The following is a 21,309-nucleotide window of genomic DNA, read 5'->3' as shown; positions in this document are numbered from 1 at the left end:
TCTCAAACTTCCATTTTCTTATCTTTCTGCTCAACTTTTTGTTCTTTCTCACTACAGACTTGGAATATACCAATGAGCAGAAACCATAACACAGTGTGAACGCTATTCCATCTTGAAACTTCCCCTGTCAAATAAATTGGTCCATTACATTCAGTTTGTCTCAGGTTCTCAGGGAATAGGTAGAATACAGCCAGAATCTTTTGCCAGAATACTGTATGAATGGTCCCTAAGCCAGCTCCAGATAGTCCTTGTTCACCTCTGACATCTCATGAGCTAGGCTCCTTTGTCCACATGTCTCTCAACATTCTTGTCTTCCAAGATCCCAACAGAATGTTCCATTAAGTTCTGCTTACAGCACTTCAAGGCTGTTGTGGCCCACCAACGCAAACTATCCATAGTCCTTCAGCAAACCAGTTTCAAAGGTCTAAAAACCACCCGATTCTGGTTACCAATTACATGTATTAGGTAACTTCCCTCATTATTATGACCAAATTCCCAACAAAAGCAATTTAAGGAAGAATGGGCTTATTTTGGCTTATAGTTTATCGTAACGGGAAGTCATAACAGGGGGGGCTTATAGCAGCTCGTCACATTTTATTCACACAGAGATGAATACTTGAACTCAGCAACTTCTTTCCCTTTCCATCTAAAAGGAACCCACAACCCATGGAATAGCACTGCCTGCATTTAGTGTGGGTCATTCCACCTCCACCCAATTTAAAAAATCCCAGAGAACTGTTTCCACAACGATTTTAAGTCCCATCAACTTGAAAAGGTTTGCCAACACAGGATGATGTGTCCAAAGCCTAAACACAAAACTCAGCCTCATTTCCCTCTGGGTCACCAGTGTCTCTTGTCACATATCAAGGGTCCTTGTCCCATCTGCATGCTTATCACACTTGCATCTTATCACCTTATTGCAGCATGATGTAATGAAGCCATGATGGAAGGAAGGACACTGGATGAGAGTAATCAAAAAAAAAAAACACTGTCCCATCAAAGACCAAGGCAAGAATAGAGTTGTGCCTTTTATTGTGAATCAGACACACATGTTGAAATTGGGGAAATAAAACCTGGCTAACACTACTCTGATAGTCCCATAATAACACATATCACATATATTCAGTACTGAAAAGATGAGTTCACATATCCCAAAAGAGCTTTCTCACTTGGTTGTTTTTACCATGTAGATATGTGCATTTATTTTCCATTCTTTTAGTCAGTAAATATTGTTTGACTGAAGTATGTAAAGAATTGCCTTGAATGCTGAAAATAAGTGGAATTTGCATTCTGGTGAAGAATATAAATAAGCAAGCATACAAAATAATGTTGGTTCAATGTTAATAAATTAAGAAAATAAAGCACATAAAGACAGGCAAGAGGCAGAGAAAAAAACATAGGCTATTTTAAATCAATCAGGAAAGGCCTGAGGAAGTTTTTGTTATTGTTTTTGTTTTGTTTTACAAAAATGTTATACTTAGCTTCTTTAACCTCAAGGCATGTTGATTTCTAATTTTGGGGGCGGGGGGATAGTTAAGACAGTGTCTTACTATGTGGCCCTGGATGTCCTGGAACTCACTAGGTAGACCAGGCTGGTCTCCAACTCACAAGAGATCTACCTACCTTTGCCTCCTGCGTGCTGGGATTAGAAGTGTGTGCTACCACACCTGGTTTCTGCTTTATTTTTTAAATCTTTATGCTGACTTTAGACTGTAACTTTAAAATATTTCTTTAAAACTTAAGTCAATCTGAGATTCCATAAGGAAATTAGCTTAATGTTTAATCACCTAAAGGAAGACATAATCATAAAAAGTCCATTCATCAGTATAAGAAGAGATTATTTTGAAATGCTAGAAGATACATTCAAGTCATGGATAAAGGATCTAAAATTTTCTGCCTGTCCTCACTCCAGAGGACCCACAGACCCTGCCAGGAGCATGACCACCATTACTAATCATACCTTCTCATGTTTTTCCAGCTCCAGTCCTGAGACTGTTTCCTCCTGCAGCTCACTCTACAGCTTTATTTCCCTTTTCTTTTCCAGTTCCATTAATCACCTCTAACTGCAAACTGGATTTTCTTTTTCTTTTTTTTTTCTTTTTGGTTTTTCGAGACAGGGTTTCTCTGTGTGGCTTTGTGCCTTTCCTAGAACTCACTCGGTAGCCCAGGCTGGCCTCGAACTCACAAAGATCCACCTGCCTCTGCCTCCTGAGTGCTGGGATTAAAGGCGTGCGCCACCAACGCCCGGCTGGATTTTCTTTTGATGCAGTGAATAAATATAATTTCAAGTTCAATAAAATCTCTTATAACGAGTTTTGGGATGATTTACATAATTCTCTACAAAATAATGAACACAAAACTAGTTTTCACCGTAAGAGCCCTTAGGTTTCATTTTAATAATTACCCCTGAGATTGTAATATGCATCCTTGACTCACTAATGTCTACACAAATTTGGAGTTTTACTTTTCTCAGATAATTCAGGGTTGGTCTACTCTCACATTTTGCCTTGTATTTAATTCTGACATATATTTTAAATCTTAGAGGATGGAGTTTTATTATTTATATCTAAATAGTTATCTATTTAGTTACTGCTCTATCAGCCCATTCCAGAGTCTTTCATTTCATTTGGGTTTTTTGATGGTTTGAATGAAAATGGCCCCAATAGGCTCACAGGGAGTGGCAGTATTGGGAAGTATGTCCTTTTGGGCTAGTTGTGTCCCTAGGGGTTGACTTTGGGGTTTCAGATGCACAAGCCAGGCCCAGCTGCTCTCTCTTCCTGCTACCTACCATTCAGGCTGTAGAACTCTTAGCTACTTCTCCAGCACCAAGTCTGCCTGTACGCTGCCCTGCTTCCTACCATGATGATAATGGACTGAACCTTTCAACTGTAAGCCAGCCCCAATGAAATGTTTCCTTATAAAAGTTGCCATGGTCATAATGTCTGTTCACAGTAATAGAACCTCAACTAAGACAGCCTTCTTGCTTTCATTTGGAATTACTTTGTTTACTGGATAATTCACTTTGGTGTTTCCCCTTTAGTGTGGTTATGCTGGTAACAAATTTAATTTGTCTCTCAAAAACAGATGAAAAAAAGTGTGCTGCTTTATTTTTAAGCTTTCTTTTCCTCCCTTCAAATGGCAGAAGTTGGGAGTTGATTTCTTTCACCTCTTATCTTCAAAAGTCACTCCTGCCATCTTTCTCTTTCCCCTCAGGACTGTGCAATGCCCACACTGGGACAATCACTGGTCTTGAATCCAAAGTAGTATTGACAAGAAAAGGAAAGGTTCTAACTTTATTTCAGTTTAGTTTTCAAAGATGGATTTAGGACACAGATGACACAGAATGTCAATACTGTGTGATCACACACATCCTTAAGACAGAACTGATCACACATGTCCTAAGACACAGAACTGTTAAGATCACACACATCCTTAAGACACAGAACTGATCACACATGTCCTAAGACATAGAACTGTTACTTCCTAGCCCAGGCTTCACACAGGGCACACTAGGTTGTGAGACTCAATGAGTGGATCCTATCAACTCTAGTAAAAAGACTCAAGTGGGAGCCATGTGGATGCACTATGAGCAGACACCTTAAATGGAAGCTGAAGTACGTTTCTGTTTCCTTATGATTGTGCTGGTAAAAACAATGACCTTATACTTCTTCCACAGTCCCTCCAGCCCAAAGTCAACTAACCAATTACAGGTCATTTTCATAAAAATGATGTTTAGGGGCTGACAAGATGGCTCAAGGATATAGACTCTTGTACACAGGCCTAATGGCCTGAATTCAAAATTCCCCACATCTCGTAAGGTAGCAAGGTACAACTGACTCTCAAGAGTTGTCCTGTGACCTCCAGACTCCCACCATGGCACATAGGCACTTGCACACACTTCACACACACACACAAATAATAATAATAATAATAATAATAATAATAATAATAATAATAATAATAAAAATGATAACTTTAAATGTTTGATAGACAAACTGAATAATCATACTTATCTTAGTATACATTCAAAAAATTTAAAGAAGGAAAACCACAGAAATGAAGAAATGCCTCAGCAGCAAGACCATGTACTGCTCTTGCCAAGAACCTGGATCCAGTTTCTAGCACTCACATTGCATGGTTCACAATTGCCTGTAACTCCAGGTCCAGGGAATCTGACATACGCTTCTAGCCTCTGTGGATACTGCATACATATGCCACAAACCCCTATACATACATATCATTAAAATATTTTTAAAATATCACTTAAGAAAAGGAAAAGCTAAGGTCAACTTTCTATTCACACATACCCTACAACTGACTTTTTCTGTAGTGGTTCCAATAATATTATGGACTTTCACTGTGTTCCAATTTGTGCCTTATGCATTCTTTCCATAATTTGTCTCTCTCTGGTCCAATCTGGATATTTTCTTTTGATCTACCATTCACTACACTGATCTTTTCAGTCTTCTAAAAGTTCTGTTTTAATGACTTCATTTTTCAGTTCTACAAACTTCCTTTGTCTACTACTGAAAAAAAATTGGATCTTAAACACATGAGTAAGTTAAAGTTCATGTCTGATAACTTTAAAATCTGAATTACTTTCATATCTTTTCCTGTTATCACAGACTTTGGAAGCCCACAGAGGCTTTCTAGTGAGAAATTACTCAGGGTCAGAGAATCTGAGCTTGATTTACCCAGCAGGGGTGCATAAGGAGATGATTTGACCACGGGCATGGTTACCAGGTGTTTGGAAGGGTCTACACTTGGCTGTATGGTGTGCTTTGATCTTGCAAAGGGGAGGTCTTTTACCTCTCCCCTTGGCATATTATAAAAAGCCCTTTTCAACAAAGGATGAGGCTGGTGGATATTGACCCAGGCCCTCCTGAAGTTATCCTGTGTTTCTGTCTTTCTTCTCATCAGCTCGGTCTCTCTTTCTAGCTGATATTTCATCCCTCTCTCCTCCACCTAAGAAATTTTCTAAAGGTGGGGGTAGAACAGAGCAAGTCCCACAGTCCCCCACAACAGACCTCTCCTAGAATGCTGAATGTTGTATATGAACATCTGTAGAGACCCCACTTGATTTTCTTTTCCTTTGAGAAGACAGGAAGTAGACATTCTTAGTCTGGGATTAAGCTGACCATAAACAGAATTTTTAATCTTCCAAGTATTGCAACCATAAACTCCCGTGCTTACCAAGGACTGGCTCTGAAAACCTTGACTTTATGTTCTCCTCAGAACTCAGACTGCTTGGTTCTTCTCTCTTTGGGCTATCGCTCTTTGCTGGATGTTTCACATTTATCATCCTCACAAATTAGCAAACCGCTCAAAACATCAGGCTCACCCCAGTGGATTTTTCTTCTCAGAAAGTTTCCTTAAAATAGTTTTGGCTGCCTTCAAGCAGATGGTTGTGGAGTTATTTGGGGTTTCTCCTCCAGTTTTTCTAGTTGATCTTAACTAGAAAGTTGTTTCATACAAGTTATAGCCAGATGGACGTCAATAACACTAGGGGAAACATATGCGCAATAACAGAATGATAAAGTTGACAAGAACATCATCATAGGGTAGCTATGCCTACCTTCCATGTAAGCTAGGTAGTCTGCAGTAATAGTCCTGCTGGACAACCATCTACACCTGAGTAAATGGGTCAGTAACAGAAATCTCACTGATGCATGGTATGGGTGCCCGGAAACAAACCTAATTCTGGCAGTAATGCACTTCCTTGCATCAGTCTCTAAGGCATCACCAGTTATGGCGACTTTTTTCCAGATGATGGTACTTTAGCTGCTTAAAGCACAGTCACACCTGTTTTCTTACAGTGTGAAAAACATCACATTTCCTCTATAAGAGGTCATATAGCACACTTGTGGAGTTCTCCTAAAGATAAAACTTACTGTCAGAATGAATCACAATTGGCTATATTTTTTCCAAGCTGTAACACCAAGAATTGAACCTATTATTCCAAATTTGACTTAAAGTATAATAAAACAAAACTACTTCTACAACCACCAACTAATATTGTCTCTGCACATCTATTTTCCACCTGGCAACAATTTTATCATTTAATCGTTCATAATAAGTAGTTCTTAAGCTTGTGGTCACCTAAAACTCTAGTCTTTGGAACTACTATCAATGGTTCCATTCTTTATGCGCCACCTGTGTTTTGGTTTGGGTTTTAACCTAAGAGCTGATTTGACACTTGTCCCTATTGAATTTCACTTTTCTGGTTTTTAAATAGCAACCCAAACGTTCTATTCAGCTAAATTCTGATTCTATGGTTTGTCTACTAGTTACTGCATCTAGGTTTTTGCCATACTAAACAGCAACTGTGACTGGATCTGAGTCCATGTCAAAATCATTTATAAAACCTCAACTGTATGGGCTGGAGAGATGGCTCTGTGGTTAAGAGCATCTACTGGTCTTCCAGAGGACCTGAGTTCAATTCCCAGCACCTGTGTTGGGCAGGTCACAACTGCCTGTAAGTCCAGCTGCAAGGAGGGGCCAACACGTTTGGCTTCTGCAGGCACCTGTACTAACACACCCAGACACAGACACATACACATAATTAACATAAAAATAAATCTTTAAGACAATTCAAGTGTAGACAGAGCATCCCCTTTGTGATCATACCTAACTTCCTTGAGAACAGTTATTCAGCAGCAATAAATCATCCATAGCACATTTCATCTTAATCACAATGCAAAACAAAAGTCAATTTTCTTGCTGAAATCAACTGATAGTATGCAATATAGCTGTGAGATTATCTAACAATTCACAGAGCACTGAAACAGACTATAAAGAGGACCTGGTATGAATCTGAAATAAGCTGGGTTCATCATATCACAGTAACTTAAGACATTAAATAGGAAACAAAAAGTCATTAAGCAAATTCTGTTAACATTCTCATCTCACTTAAATTAGTAAGTCAGCTGTTTGAAGTAGTGTCTGTAGTCACATTAATAATAATATTATTTGTGCTTGAAATTCAATATAATTTAAGCACAGCAAATATATACTATATACAGGTAGCATTATTGCATTAATTACATCGGGAGAACTGAAATTAGTTCTGGAATCCCACACAGTACCAACTCAAAAAAGGGAAAACAAAAATAATGCATACTAATAGAATTGTACAAATAAAGTAAGAATTTAGAAAAAAAGAATTGGGGTATATTCTATACATTTAATTTCACTACTTTCCACTACAGCAACCATATTTAATTGGTTTATAGCTAATTTACAATTTAGAAAAAAAACAGCAGTACTGAATGAAAACACACTGCTCACTGGGTTTTAGAATTTTTTTTTTTGTTTTTTGTTTTTTGAGACAGGGTTTCTCTGTGTAGTTTTGTGCCTTTCCTGGAACTCACTTTGTAAACCAGGCTGGCCTTGAACTCACAGAGACCCACCTGGCTCTGCCTCCCAAGTGCTGGGATTAAAGACGTGCACCACCACCGCCCAGCTGGGTTTGAATAATATATAAAATAACAAAAATGCAAAGAACAAAGTATTTTAATAACTAAGTACATTAACACTTGGAATAAGAGATGCAAATCTTGTTAGTGTTTTTAATTACACAAAAGGCTGTTTTTAAAAATCTAAGAACGATTCATTGAAGAATTTGTAATACTTCAAAAGCAAAAGCACCACCAAAAGAAACAAACAAAAATCCATCAGAGGCGAGCGTCATCAAACCAGTCTTAGCTTAAACAAGGAGACGGCTCCCTTGAAGAGAGGAAGAAAGCTCCTATTATTAGCAGAGATAAGACTGCCTGAAATCCCTTCCTCACTAGCACCGTGCTAAAAATAAGGTGGTTTACCACCTATCAAAGTAAACATTGCTTAAATAGAACAGTAAAAACCTGATTTACAAACTTTCTCTCATATTTGGATCTAAATATGCTAAGATTTGCTCTCATTGTTACAGAACATTCAACATTGATACCAACTTACCAATTACCTCATAAAGAATTTGAGATTAGATCTCTCTGCGAGATCAAATTAAATCACCTACTTGACTTCAAAAATTAACTAATTTTTCTGCAAAAATATTTTCCCTATCATTAAGGAGCCACAGGACTCTCAAGATGTCTACGATGGCATTACTATTACAGAGCATTACCAAAGCTGGCATGAACCACAAAATTCGTGAACATTTTGGCCTATTTTTATAGAAGCAATGTGAGCAACAAAAATGAGGAAAAGCAGTGCTGTGTCATCACGAGAACATGACACAGCCCATGGAACTGAGGTCTGATCTCTTCTGGGAATTTGAAACACAGCTATCTACATGAGAGGTACACAATATGCCTTCATTCCTGCCTTTGGAGTAGTGAGTGCACAAGGGTGAAAAGTGAGCAGTATCTATACAATTAGGAATTTCTGAACATATTAATTCATAAATTCCTCTCACAGAACCAGATCACAGGTAATGCTCAGAGTTTAGTTAATTGTGTATGAGAGGACCTTTTGAACTACATATTTCTATGTACTTCTCACAACTGTGTAAGCAACATATGAGTTCAGCACATGCCACACCTGACTTTTGACAGGCCAAGTTCCGCACTAGGTCACATCACTCCAACGTCTGTACACTGGAGGGTGTGCAAGTGCCATGTCTCTGTAGACAACATCTGTACACTGATGTCCAGCATGTATCTACCACTTGTAAGGAAGACTACTCTGGAGAACAATAAACTCAGTGTACATAGCATAGTAATTAGAATACAGTTTTAAAAAACTTAAGATTGTGACTTTCATCACTGAAAATTACAAATGTATTCTCCTTTGCTGTTTTATTTTTTGCTTTCTACTATATTGCTGTGGATATCGCTCTGTATAAATAAAATGCTGATTGGCCAGTAGCCAGGCAGGAAGTATAGGCGGGACAAGGAGAGAGGAGAATTCTGAGAAGGGGAAGGCTGAGGCAGAGAGACACTGCCAGCCGCTGCCATGAAAAGCAAGATGTAAGGTACCGGTAAGCCACGAGCCATGTGGCAACTTATAGACTAATAGATATTGGTTAATTTAAGATATAAGAACTAGATAACAATAAGCCTGCTGCAGCCATACAGTTTGTAAGCAATATAAGTCTCTGTGTGTTTACTTGGTTGGGTCTAAGTAGCTGTGGGACTGGCGGGTGAGAGAGATTTCTCCTGACCGTGGGCCAGGCAGGATTGGAGAAAACTCAAGCTACACTTTATCTTAAAGGCAGGCACTGACTGTGTAGCCACAGCTGGACTGGCACCCATGATCCTCCCATCTTAGCCTGAGTGCTGGGATGGAGGCCTATGCACTATCATAACTAGCTGTGTTCTCTTTTCTTACATCTGACAGGTTTACATTTCCACTCTATTCTCAAGTAATTCGACTTCTATTAAACCAAGGTCAGCAATTAAATATAAGCAATTCCAAATCAAGTTCTTTTCCAAACCAGCTTAACAACCATTTTGTTAAGGTCCTTATAAGTTGTATATGTTCTTTTAGAACAGAAAGATAACAAGGACAGAGATTGAACTCTTGAGGGCCTTTGGACTGGCAGAAATAAAAACTTTCAAGAAAAACATAGGTATAACTTGCAATCTTCCAAGTGACCATTCAGAACTTGTTATTTACATTTTGAAATTTTTTTATCTCAAAAATAAATAGGGAACTAGTGAAATATTTCCTTAATTTCTCAAAAGCCAGGTCTCATGGACAACTACTTGAAAAGCAGAAACACTAATGTTCTTGGTGACACTTTGCTGACTAGAAAGACTGATGTAACTGCCAGGCATCTACTGGTGCACAAATACAAAGAACAGTTCTCTTATAAGCCACACCTAGCGGTCTTCACCTTGAAAGCAAGGGCCTCTTTTTAAATGAATAACTGGCATTATAAATATTAATCTCCTTCAACTACTTTGTAAATCATATGCAAAAGATCTGTTCTAGTTCTACCAGCTTTAGATAGGGAAGAACAGAGCAGTTCCAACTACAAGAGCTCCAAACAGTAGTTCTCTCCTACCCAGAATGGGTGTAGCTTTAAACCAGCAATTTAGAGGAAATTTTTAAGAGATTAAAAACATACTACTTTTTCAACTTTGTCAACCCATATAATCTGTTTCCAGGATACTGTCTAGAAACGGCAATACTATAGCCCAATGAAGGAGAAAATTCAATTTAATTCACTTTAAATAAGTTTTTAATTACTCATTAGCAAACAAGACTTTATATGCTTTTAAAAGTAATTTGAAGCTGTGCTACTATTATATGAAAGCTATACTATTTATATTTTTGCTTATTAAGCTTAACTTTGATCAATAAATTTATATATCAACAATTGAAATTAAATTTAAATAGCATAACAGTTAAGAGGAAAGTACATAAAATGCTCCTCATTCCACTATTCCACATCTTTATTGCCACCTAAAATTAAACAATCCACTACTAAGGTTTTATAGTAGAACTTAATTTTATAAAATCTAAATCTAGGAACAATTAAAACTGTATGAGCTTTCAACAAAACATGCTGAGACAAGTGGATAACCACATGGTACAGGTCAACCTTCAGCCTCATCTCATCCCATACTTAGGAATGAACTCAAAATGTAGGACAGAGTTACATGTAAAAGCTAGATCAAATATTCCTAAGAAAATATAATAAGCCACAAATCTTCCAGACCTCCTAGGCAAAGATTTTTTTCAACTATGGTATCAAATATTTGACACTCCCCCCCGCTTTTTTTCCTGGAACTCACTATGTAGACCAGGCTGGTCTTGAACGCAAAGAGATATGATCTTTTTTTTTTTTTTAAATAACAAATTTGAACTCAAAACTTCATAATTTTTATATTTCAAAAGAAACAACTAAGAAAAGGAAAACTCAGGCCGAAGATGTAGCTCAGTTGATAGAGCGCTTGCCTAGCATGCCTGAGACCCTCAGAAATGGGGCATGCTGGTGCATGCTGTTAATCCTGTCATTTGGGAAGTAGTTGATAGAGTGCTTGCCTAGCATGCCTGAGAACCTCAGAAATGGGGCATGCTGGTGCATGCCATTAATCCTGTCGTTTGGGAAGCAGAGACAGGAGGATCAGAAACACTAAGCCAGGCTTGGCAACATATGGAGTTTGATGCCAGTCTGAGATACATAAGTTCCTATATCAAATGAAAGACAAGGAAGGAGGGGGAGGGAGGAGAGAGTGCTACAAAGCACAGAGGAGAATTTTATTTGCAATACATATTCAGCAAGAGACTTGTAGCAAAGATTATTGTTTTTAAAAAATCCTTTTAACTCAGCTTAAAAGTTGATGAGCAACTTGTCTTAGCCTGTCTTCTACTGGTACACAGCATATTTGAGAGAAGGTAATTTAGTAAGCGAGGCAGTTTATTTTGGCTAGTGGTGACAGAGGTTGGGAAGTCTACGAGCATGGTGCCAGCATCTACTCAGCTTCTGGGAACAACTTCACGGTACGTGATCTCATAGCAGAAAAGCAGGACAAGCAAGTGCATGGGAAAGCCACAAACCACAAAGGGCAAAGTTGATTTATAACCACACTCTATCCCACCATTCCTTAACCTACCAAAGAAGGCACTTGATTCCTCTTAAAGACCTGATTACCTCATAAGGGGCCCACCACCTTTCAATGCAGTGTTGGAATCAAATTCCAATATCAGTTATTATACAGGACAAACCCTATTCAAGCCATGTATAGTACACCCCAACCAAAAGTAGAGCAAATAGCTAGGTATGGGGCGAGGGGTGCACACCTTTAATCCCAGTACTCAGGAGGCAGAGGCAGGCAGATCGCTAGGAGTTCTGGGTGTTTGAGGCCAGCCTGGTCTGCATAGCAAGTTCCAGGACAGCCATACCTGCATAGTGAGACCTTGTCTCCAAAAACAAAAAAAAAAAAACACTAAAAAACAGAACAAGTAATATGTATATTTCACTTAAGAAAATATGTGGATGATAGAAGAATAAATGAAAAGATGGTCAATACCATTAGTCACTAGTAAGATGCAAAGTTAAAACCTCAATGAGCTCACCCAATGGAATAACTGTAACAAGTCAGAAAAACAATAACAGGCGTTGATAAGGAAATGGAGAAAAGGCCGGTGGGGATATAAAATCGTACAACCATTTTGGAAAACAGTTTGTCAGTTTCTCAAAAAGTTAAAAATAAAACTATGATAGGAACCAGCAATTCTAAGTACCTATCCAAGATAAAAAGAAAAAAGATATGTATCCCCATTGTTAAGGTTTGGATATGAATTGTTCCCCAAAAGTCTCTAGTTGGTGGCACTATTGAAGGCGAATGGTCCACGAGGTTCAGCCTTCAACAACAGACTAATTCCTGCTCTGTTCATATCATGAGGGCCTTATTGGGTGGGTAGTAGAAGGTAGGAGGTGGGCCAATCTTTCATGAGGTAAGCTTCCTTGCTTCATTTTCTTCCTGCCATGGTGTTCTTGCCTCATTACCCAGGACAAATGAAATCAAGCAAACATAGACTGAAACCTCTTAAACCTGGCTGAACTTTATCTTCCTTCCCTAAAGTATTTTCTCAGGGAAACAACACACAGATCTGCACATGAATATTCATGGCGGCACTATTGTAATAGCCTTTAACTTAAGACAATGACCAGCAGCTAGTGAATGTATAGGGGCGGGGATACACATGCAAAGGAAGATCACTCAATAGAAAGGAATGAGTCAGTGACATGTTATGCTAGGTATGAACCTCGAAAACACTGCTCAAAAACTAGATATAAGAGACTCCATACTCAATGATTCCAATTCTAAGTTTCCAGAAAGACTTTTTTTTATACATATTAGGCATAGATTAGTGGTATCCAGGGTTCTGGGTGGGACTGGGATAAATGTAAATGGGCAAAATAGAAGTTCCACAGCTAAGCTACAATGATGGTTGTTGTACTTGGTAAAATTACCAAAAACTGTTGAATTGTACACTTACAATCAGTGACTTTTATAATATGTAAAACATACCTCAATAACTATATATACATATATACATATACATTATATATATAATGTATATATGTGTGTGTATATGTATATACACATGCGCCTTGGATAGGGGAGATGCTCACAAAGACCCACTCCTAGCTGAGAAGCTACTGGCAGTTGACAGCTGCTTGTGAGGTGGGGGTTGGAGGCTGGTTTTCTTCAGATGTGACCCCTGGTAGTCTGCCCATGTTCCAGTGGTCGGGCACACACTGGCAGCACTATGTGGATTCCATGGGTTAAGAAGGAGGACATAAAATGGGAATGGAGAAGTGGTGGTGGTGGATGAAAGGAGTCTGAGGGGAGAGAGTGTGGGGTGGATTTGATTCAGGCGCATCGTATGTAAGTATGAACTTGTCAAATCCTAAGTAAAAATGTAGTTTTTAAATGCACGTGCTTTGTTTCACCAGTTCCTTGAATTAACTGAACTGTAGCTGCACTGATTACAACCCACATGACCAGTTTAATTTCTGTCATAAAACACCCTGACTAAAAGCGGAAAGTGGAGAAAGGGGACATTTTAACTCAACATCCCAGGCTCCATTCATTCCAGGGAAGTCAAGGAAGGAACATCCACAGACAAGAGCAGAGAGAGAATGCATGCATGCTTGCTCATGCTCAGTCCTCTCTTTACACTTCTACAGTCCAGGACGCAAACTCAGGGAACGGTGCTGCCCAGAATGGGTGGGTCTTCTCCCTTCAATTAATACAACCAAGACAATTCCCCATGGACATGCTGACAAGCTAACCTGATCTAAGTGATCATTAAGGTTCCTTTCCTAGACGGTAACGGTGGCTCACGCCTTTAATCCCAGCACTCGGGAGGCAGAGCCAGGAGGATAAGTGTGAGTTAGAGGCCAGCCTGGTCTACAGAGTGAGTTCCAGGGCAGGCACCAAAGCTACACAGAGAAACCCTGTCTCGGAAAAAAAAAAAAAAAAAAGATTCAAGATTCCTTTCCTAGAATATTCTACCTTGCATGAATCTGACAATTAAAAGTAACTATGCACCACTGTGTCTCTTTAGGGATGATCAAATAATGTCAGAAAAACTCTAACCAGTTGCTCATTCCACCAGGGTTTGCCAGGAAAAGGATTTTTCTCATAAATCAAAGGTTCCTTCTGTTACGTTTATATTTTAGGAAGCTGGTGCTTAGAAGCAGAGAGAATATAACCTAAATAGATTTAAATTATCGTTTGACAATGGGCTGAGCAAACAAAAGCATGCAACAGAACTCGAAAGGATATAGGGCTAAGTTATATAACTTACCCTAAATGGCAAAGCAGAGGTTTGCTGGACTGTGTAATGTCATAACAAAGCAGTTCTCAGCAAAGATGTTGTCAACGTCATTCATTAATCTCTGGACCATCTCCTGACTATCCATATCCACTTTTCTTCCAAGATCCCGACACTTTTTTCCTCTCAACTTCACAGCAAGACTTCAAAGGATTTTACGAACAGTTTAGGTCTTTACAAAAATACCCACCTGGCGAGGCCACGTGTGACTGCTTCATTATAATCTGCCAACCTCACAAAACTGCGCTTCCTTCCCGGTATTCTCATTTCTCAACAGTAGGGAGCATAGACTTCACACATGTACTCTGGTTGTCCTGGTAGAAAGTGAGCCCCAGGAAAGCTCGGGTTTTGTTCTTTCCTAGAACTCTGTTGCCTGGAACAGTGCCTCCCAGGTGCTAAGAGCGCCCGGTAAGTGTTTTCTCTTGTACAAATGGGTATTAGATATACCAAGAGAACAGGAGTTAATCCTTGCAGAAACGATGAGTCTCTCCCTTCTACTTTGAACCTCAAGTCTTCAATAAACCTCAGCATAACGTTTCTAGACTGCTTACCCAACATTTATTCAACAACAAAAAAGCTAATGTTTCACTTTTCTCAACTTGCAACCAAGTATTTTTAACAAGAGCTGTTCAGAAGACAGGTAATGAAACCTCACGTGACTCTTAGTAACTAATAAGAAAGCAAAGCAAAGTTTAATACTTAACTAGTAAGTACAGTGTGAAATTTCCAAAGCTGCCTGTTTTGTTTTTTTCTAAACCGCAACTGCAATCCCTTCACCAAAAAAAACCAAAAAACCAAAAAAACAAAAACTTCAAGAACACACATGCCTAAGCAATTCTGACCTCTTCGGCCCTAAATTCCATCACCAAGGAACGTTTTCCTAATCCCAGAAGCCTTCCTCAAACATTTTACAAACACCAATCAACCTGAGAGATGGGGGGGGGGGGGGGGGGGGGTCCCAAAGTGCTGCCCAACCGACTGCATTTCAGCGTTTCACACACCCAGCAGAGGGACAACCCCACCACCACCTCCTGGCTGTAGCCATGCCCCCCCAGTCAACTCCACCATCAAAGGCCTGGTACAGGGCAGAATCCGGGGGAAGGCAGGGGCCTCTCAGCAAGGCCAAAATTGGAGGACATCTTAGACTCCGGACCCTGAATCCGCCAATTCTCTGTGACCTTGGGCGTGCCGCTGAAGCCCTGGGGCTGGCGTCCTCTCACCTTTAAGGTGAAGGCCACACCCTGACCGCGCCACGTTAAGGTTTAACTGAGACCGCAGAGGACGCTCCACGCAGGGCACCTGGCACGAGTGGGGAGACCCGCTCCCGATCCCACGGCGCGGTGACTCCCCCATCCCCAACCACGCTCCGGGGCCCTTCGGACTGGGCCAGCCGCCCAGTTCTGCAGACAAGGGCGCTGAGGGGGTAGAGAGGGGACAGGGGGCTCGCAGGGACCGCCGAGGCACGGCCCATAACGCGGGTGGTCCCCTAGACCCACGCCCCGGCTGCCGCGCGAGGGGCCGGGGCCCCCGGCTCGCCCGCCGGCGCTCCACCTGCCGCCCGCCCCCCCCCCCCCCCTTCAGCCCGCGTCCCTGCACTCACTCTTCACTTTGCCGAAGGTGCCGACGCCCAGGGTGTCCCCCAGCACGTAGTGTCCGATCTTCACCCTCCCGTCGTGCTTCTGCTTCTCAGCCATGGTCGGCACACGGCCTCCCTCGGCCGCGGGCCCTCAGCGCAGCCGCCGCCGCCGCCACCACCACCGCCGCCGCCGCCGCCGCCTACCCACAGTGCAGCGGGCCCGGGGGGCGGGACGGGGACGCCGGGGGCGCGGGGCGCGGTGGGGCTGGCGGAGCCGGGCGCGTGTGGACGTGGGCCTGGGGCTCAGATCCGAGGCGCCCCCGGCAAAGCCCACGGGAGAGAAGCTGGCAGGGATGAAGCTGAGCGCGACAGAGACGGAAGGAGAAGCGAGAGAAGTGGGGGCGAGGGGCTGTCAACAGGGAGACTTGCCCGGGGGGCAGGCAGAGGTGGACGCTGGGGTGGACGGCCCTCCCCCTACTACCCCCTAGGATGCTGCACCGATCAAGGCTTATTTGTCTGGGGACGATCTCGTCCGTACCCTCTTCAGATGGCGACCCCATTCTTTTATAACTCACTCCTATGTTGTAGTAGTTCCTGGTCATGTTATTGTTCGGTCTCAAACCAGGGACAAACGGCTAACTGGGGTGCCTGTGGATGAACGGGAGGTGATACTGGCCGCCAGGTTGTCCCAGCATTCCTCCATCCCCACCTTACAGGGTCCTCCTGGCTGGCATACCCCGGCCCCTACCCTGAACTCTGCAGCCCAGACGCTGGGCTGCCCCTTCCCCCAGCTCCTTTGGCCCCTATATAGCTCAGCCATTTTGGCTACACTGGTCCAGGCTCCTCTCTTGCTTTCTCCCCTCCCCCTCTCTTCACATGGCCCTGCTCAGTATGACCTTGTTCAGTCTGGACCTCCCCCACCTCCCCCTCCCCCCAGATGTCTCTGTCTCTGCTTTTGCCCGTATTGCCCATTTTTATCTACAATAAATCTTTTCCACCCTCTTAGTTAGGTTTTTCTATGGGGGGGGCGGGGAACTATGACCATGAGGAAAGGGTTTATTCGGCTTACACTTCCACAGCACTGTTCATCATCAAAGGAGGTCAGGACAGGAACTCAAACATGGCAGGATCCTAGAAGCAGGAACTGACGCAAAGGCCATGGAGGGGTGCTGCTTACTGGCTTGCTCAGACTGCTTTCTTATAGAACCCAGGACCAGGGATGGCACCACCCACAATGGGCTGGGCCCTCCCCCATAAATCACTAATTAAGAAAATGTCTTACAGCCGGATCTTATGGAGCAATTTTCTCAACTGAGGTTCTCTCCTCTAAGATAACTCTAGTGTATCAAGTTGACATAAGACAAGCCCCACATCCACCATACCTAGGAGCAGTCATGTCCTCCATTTTACTTCTTTTCTTCATGCAGTTACGTAGACAGTCACGTTACATAGATAAAAGACTGTTGGAGCCCACAGAGGTTTCCTAGTGAGATCTGAGCTTGCTTTACCAGCAGGGCTGCATATGAACATGATTGGACCATGTGCCTGGGTACCAGGTGTTTGGAAGGGGCTACACTTGGTTGTAGCTAGCAAGGGGGAGGTCTTTTGCCTTGCCCCTTAGCACTGTTATAAAAGCCCTTTTGAATAAAGTTCTGGGCTGTTGGGTATTGACCCAAGTCCTCCCAGGGCAATCCTGTGTTTCTGTCTTTCATCTTATCATTATCTAGGTATCTCTATCTAAATATTTCTCACTTCTCCCTCCTCAAGAGTTCCCTGGGCATAAATGTGGGAGCGGGTCTCCCACAAAAGACATCCTCTCCAGCACTCTCGGTTTTAACTAATTTGAACAAAATTTCCCAATAAATCACAGACACAGCCCTAAGTATATTTCAGCACCTTTGTGTGTGTGTGTGTGTGTACATATATGAGAGACTGGACAAGGGGAAAATAGTAAAGAGAAATATGAAAATAAGTTACACGTTCCAGTAAATGCAAAACCGAGGTGATAAAAGTATTATGAGGAGCAAGAATGATGTAAAAGCACAAATTAAATAAGTGTACTGAAGATGGAAGTCAAAAAATAGTAAAAGGAAAACCAAAGCATAAGGACCAGAGTATTAGTGCCGGGCCGATAATTTAATGATCAAGCAATCTCTCTCTCCCTCCCTTCTTCCCTCCGTCCCTCCATTTAATGCCCCCGTTATTTAGTGTTGACCTGTCTTTCCATACTTGAAGATTACTTGCTTCCTATTAGAGAAAAAGCATAAAGCTTCATACTTACATTAGTTCCAGTTAGCCATTGCTTGAACATATACATACACATTTCAAAACATTACAAATACTTGCAGTTTTGCCCATGAAAAAAAATAATTTTAAAACACACAGAAAAAGGATTATTTGCTATTTGGGGACTAATTATTAAAGGTTAGTCAAACATTTGTGGCATTGTGCATGCCAATAAGATTTTGTGGTCACATTCTTCAAACATGAAGTGTCAAGTCACACTATTTTTATGTGAATATTGAACCAAGAGATGCATATAACAAAACCTCGTTTTCTGATAGCTACTAAACATACAACTGACAAACTCAGTCTTGTGTGTACACCATGGCAATCTGGTGAGAGATGATCTCAGCTTATAAATTATAGACATCACAGCTGTTGAACACAAGCTATTTTTGTTCATTCTTCAGATCACCTTTCCTGCTGACAAGAAGTCTCACTTAAGGATCTCAACCTAGCTGGCAAACTTGAGAAAGCTTCCCAGCTATTTTTAAGGCTGAACTTTTAAGCAATTAAAGGCCATTCCTTCACTAGTCACTCGAGTGGTTAAGAAGACAATATAGCTATTGTGCTTTACAGTTACATATGTATGCCTGTGTTGTCCTAATAACCCAGTAAATGATGCTGAATAATCTTTAAATTGTGAAGCTACATGGAGAAAAGCTATAAACTGAGATCTTAAAGCATGTTGCATTAGCTATTCACCAACAATTAAAATGTCATTGTTATTATACTAACCTTGGAGTTTTATGCTAAACATAAATAATACTTTCTTGGTTAAGAAGTTCATTTAAACACAATTATTTGCCATCAAGGAAACTTATTGTCCCCCATTTTACAGATGATGAAAACTCAGTTTCCCCTCCCCCAACCCTGCAAGGCTATAAAGCTAAAGGCAGAGCGGCAGACTCTGATCAAGTCCCAACTTTTCCTCTTCCTTCTGTTCCATCACAAGTAAGGTGGTACTCTGAGAGTCAATATACTTGTAGCCAGAGACCAGTTCTCACATTTTTATTTCTAAAGCAGACCCATTTTCAATCTTGTTGGATCTTTATTAGTGGGAAAATGGAATGCTACATGGGTGAGACAAATGGAAAGGTCTTTAATGCCAATACCATTTTCTATTACCCTCTACACTTCATATATGATTCCATATTTCTCCACCCTACTCACCAATGCAAAACTCTCTATATAGATGGCTCTATAAGTATCCACATCTCCTTGTTCCCCTAGGAGATGTCACGCAAGAATACTGCAAATGTAATATGTCCCATCATATTATCATGCAGTGATATTTTAGTGTCACTATTGTTGGCGCCAATAGCTAAGATTCATATCCCAGGAAACTATTCAGTTCTGACCACTGGTCTAGCTGTTGCTGCTTTAACTCCCTACAATTGGACCTGTGCCATTATTTTCCTTTAAATATTCTAAAGCAGGACCTGAATGGGTGACAAGAATACTACTAGACCAGTGGCTCTCAGCCTTCCTAATGCTGCCACCCTGTAATACAGTTCCTCATGCTGTGGTGACCCCCAACCGTAAAATTATTTTTGTTGCTACTTCATAACTGTAATTTTGCTACTGTTATGAGTTGTAATGTAAATACCTGTGTTTTCCAAAGGTCTTAGGGGACCCCTGTGAAAGGGCCATTTGACCCCCATAGAGCTTGTGGCTCACAAGTTGAAAACTGCTGTACTACACTAAGGTTCTACACTAGATTTCACTGGTGTCATCAGTTACAGCAAGCCATCTCCAAGTTCAGGAAATTTTAAAAAATAAATTAACTATCCAACATACATCTATAATGCTCATATTTTACATTTTCATCTGTATTCTCTTTGCTTCTTCATATTTTGTAATTTGTTTGTAGAGAGACTGGATAATTCTACCCTTAAACACGATTGATCAAGTTGGTGTGCATGCAGATATGTGTGCTTGTGTGTGTGTGTGTGTATGTTGTGGGATAATCTTTTTGTACACTGTGAAAATGTGTCTCTGTTAAAACACCTTCTGATTAGGTTAATAAAGAGATAAATGGCCAAAAGCTATGCAGGAGAGGATAGGTGGGACTTCTGGGAGGAGAGAAAGGAACTCTGAGTTAGAATCTGGCATGGGAGACCCAAGGGAGGCACTGAGGAAGTCGGATGTACAGTATGGAGGGGAGTAATGAGCCACACAGAAAAACATAGATTAATATAAACAGGTTAATTCAGTCATATAAGGTAGTTGGGAACAAGCCTAAGCTAAAGGCCAAGCTTTTATAATTAATAATAAGTCTCTGTGTCATTATTTGGTGACTGGTAGTCCAAAGAAAGTCCGACAAGAAAGACCCTCCTACATGTGTATTCGTGCCTATGAAGGCCAGAAGCCAATGTTAGCTGTCTTCCTCAATCGCTCTGCACCTTTTTTTTTTTTTTTTTTTGTGAAGGGGAGACAAGGTCACTCCATGAACCTGGAGCTCACCCATTCAGCTAGAATGGATGACCAGAAGACCCCAGGGGTCTGTTCTGTTTTTGTTCCCCCAATACTGGATTACAGGTGCACTAGAGCACCCAGGTTTTACTTGGGTGCTAGAGATCTGAACTCAGTACCCCATGCTTGCATAGCAAGCACTTTGCGAACCAAACCTTCTCTCCAAACTTGATCAAGTTTTTAAATTCTGTTTCTCTTTGTGGACTTCAAACTTCATTTTTCATATTGCTACTCTAGTAATTGTCAACCCTATTATTGTATAAATGTACAGTAACATGTAGCAGACTTTCTCTGTACTGGCAGCTCCCAAATAACAGCATGGGGACTTCTTGCTAATTATGAAAGCTCAATCTTAGCTTAGGCTTGTTTCTAACTAGCTCTTATAACTTAAAACCCATTTCTATTAATCTACATGCTGCCACATGGCTCATGGCTATTACCTCTCCTCCTTCATGTCCTGCTTCCTCTCCATCTCCTCTGGTTTCTCCCCCACCCCCATGCCTAGATTCATCTCCTCCTATTTTCTCTCTGATCAGAAGTCCACCTAGCCTCTTCCTGCCTAGCTATTGGGCATTCAGCTCTTTATTAAACCAATCAGAAGGCACATTGGCAAAGACATATCTTTACAATGTACAAAAAGATTATTCCACAACATTTCCCCCCTTTTGTCTAAATAAAAA

General features: G+C 41.2%; 1 protein-coding gene across 1 annotated transcript in view; it reads right to left on the bottom strand.

Moving 5' to 3' along the window:
• The window catches only part of Prkaa2 (protein kinase AMP-activated catalytic subunit alpha 2), a 64,290-nt gene extending 48,231 nt beyond the window's left edge, over positions 1–16,059 (bottom strand). The window contains exon 1 of the mRNA XM_052715964.1: positions 15,896–16,059. Coding sequence (XP_052571924.1) covers positions 15,896–15,989 — 94 coding nt within the window. The 5' untranslated portion in view covers positions 15,990–16,059. The remainder of the gene's footprint in view (positions 1–15,895) is intronic.
• Positions 16,060–21,309: the final 5,250 nt, after the last annotated feature.

This window comes from Peromyscus californicus, unplaced genomic scaffold (genome assembly GCF_007827085.1).
Source record: "Peromyscus californicus insignis strain IS unplaced genomic scaffold, ASM782708v3 Scaffold_5__1_contigs__length_169319896, whole genome shotgun sequence".
Classification (NCBI taxonomy): Eukaryota; Metazoa; Chordata; class Mammalia; order Rodentia; family Cricetidae; genus Peromyscus; species Peromyscus californicus.
This window is presented reverse-complemented; position numbering and strand designations above follow the sequence as displayed.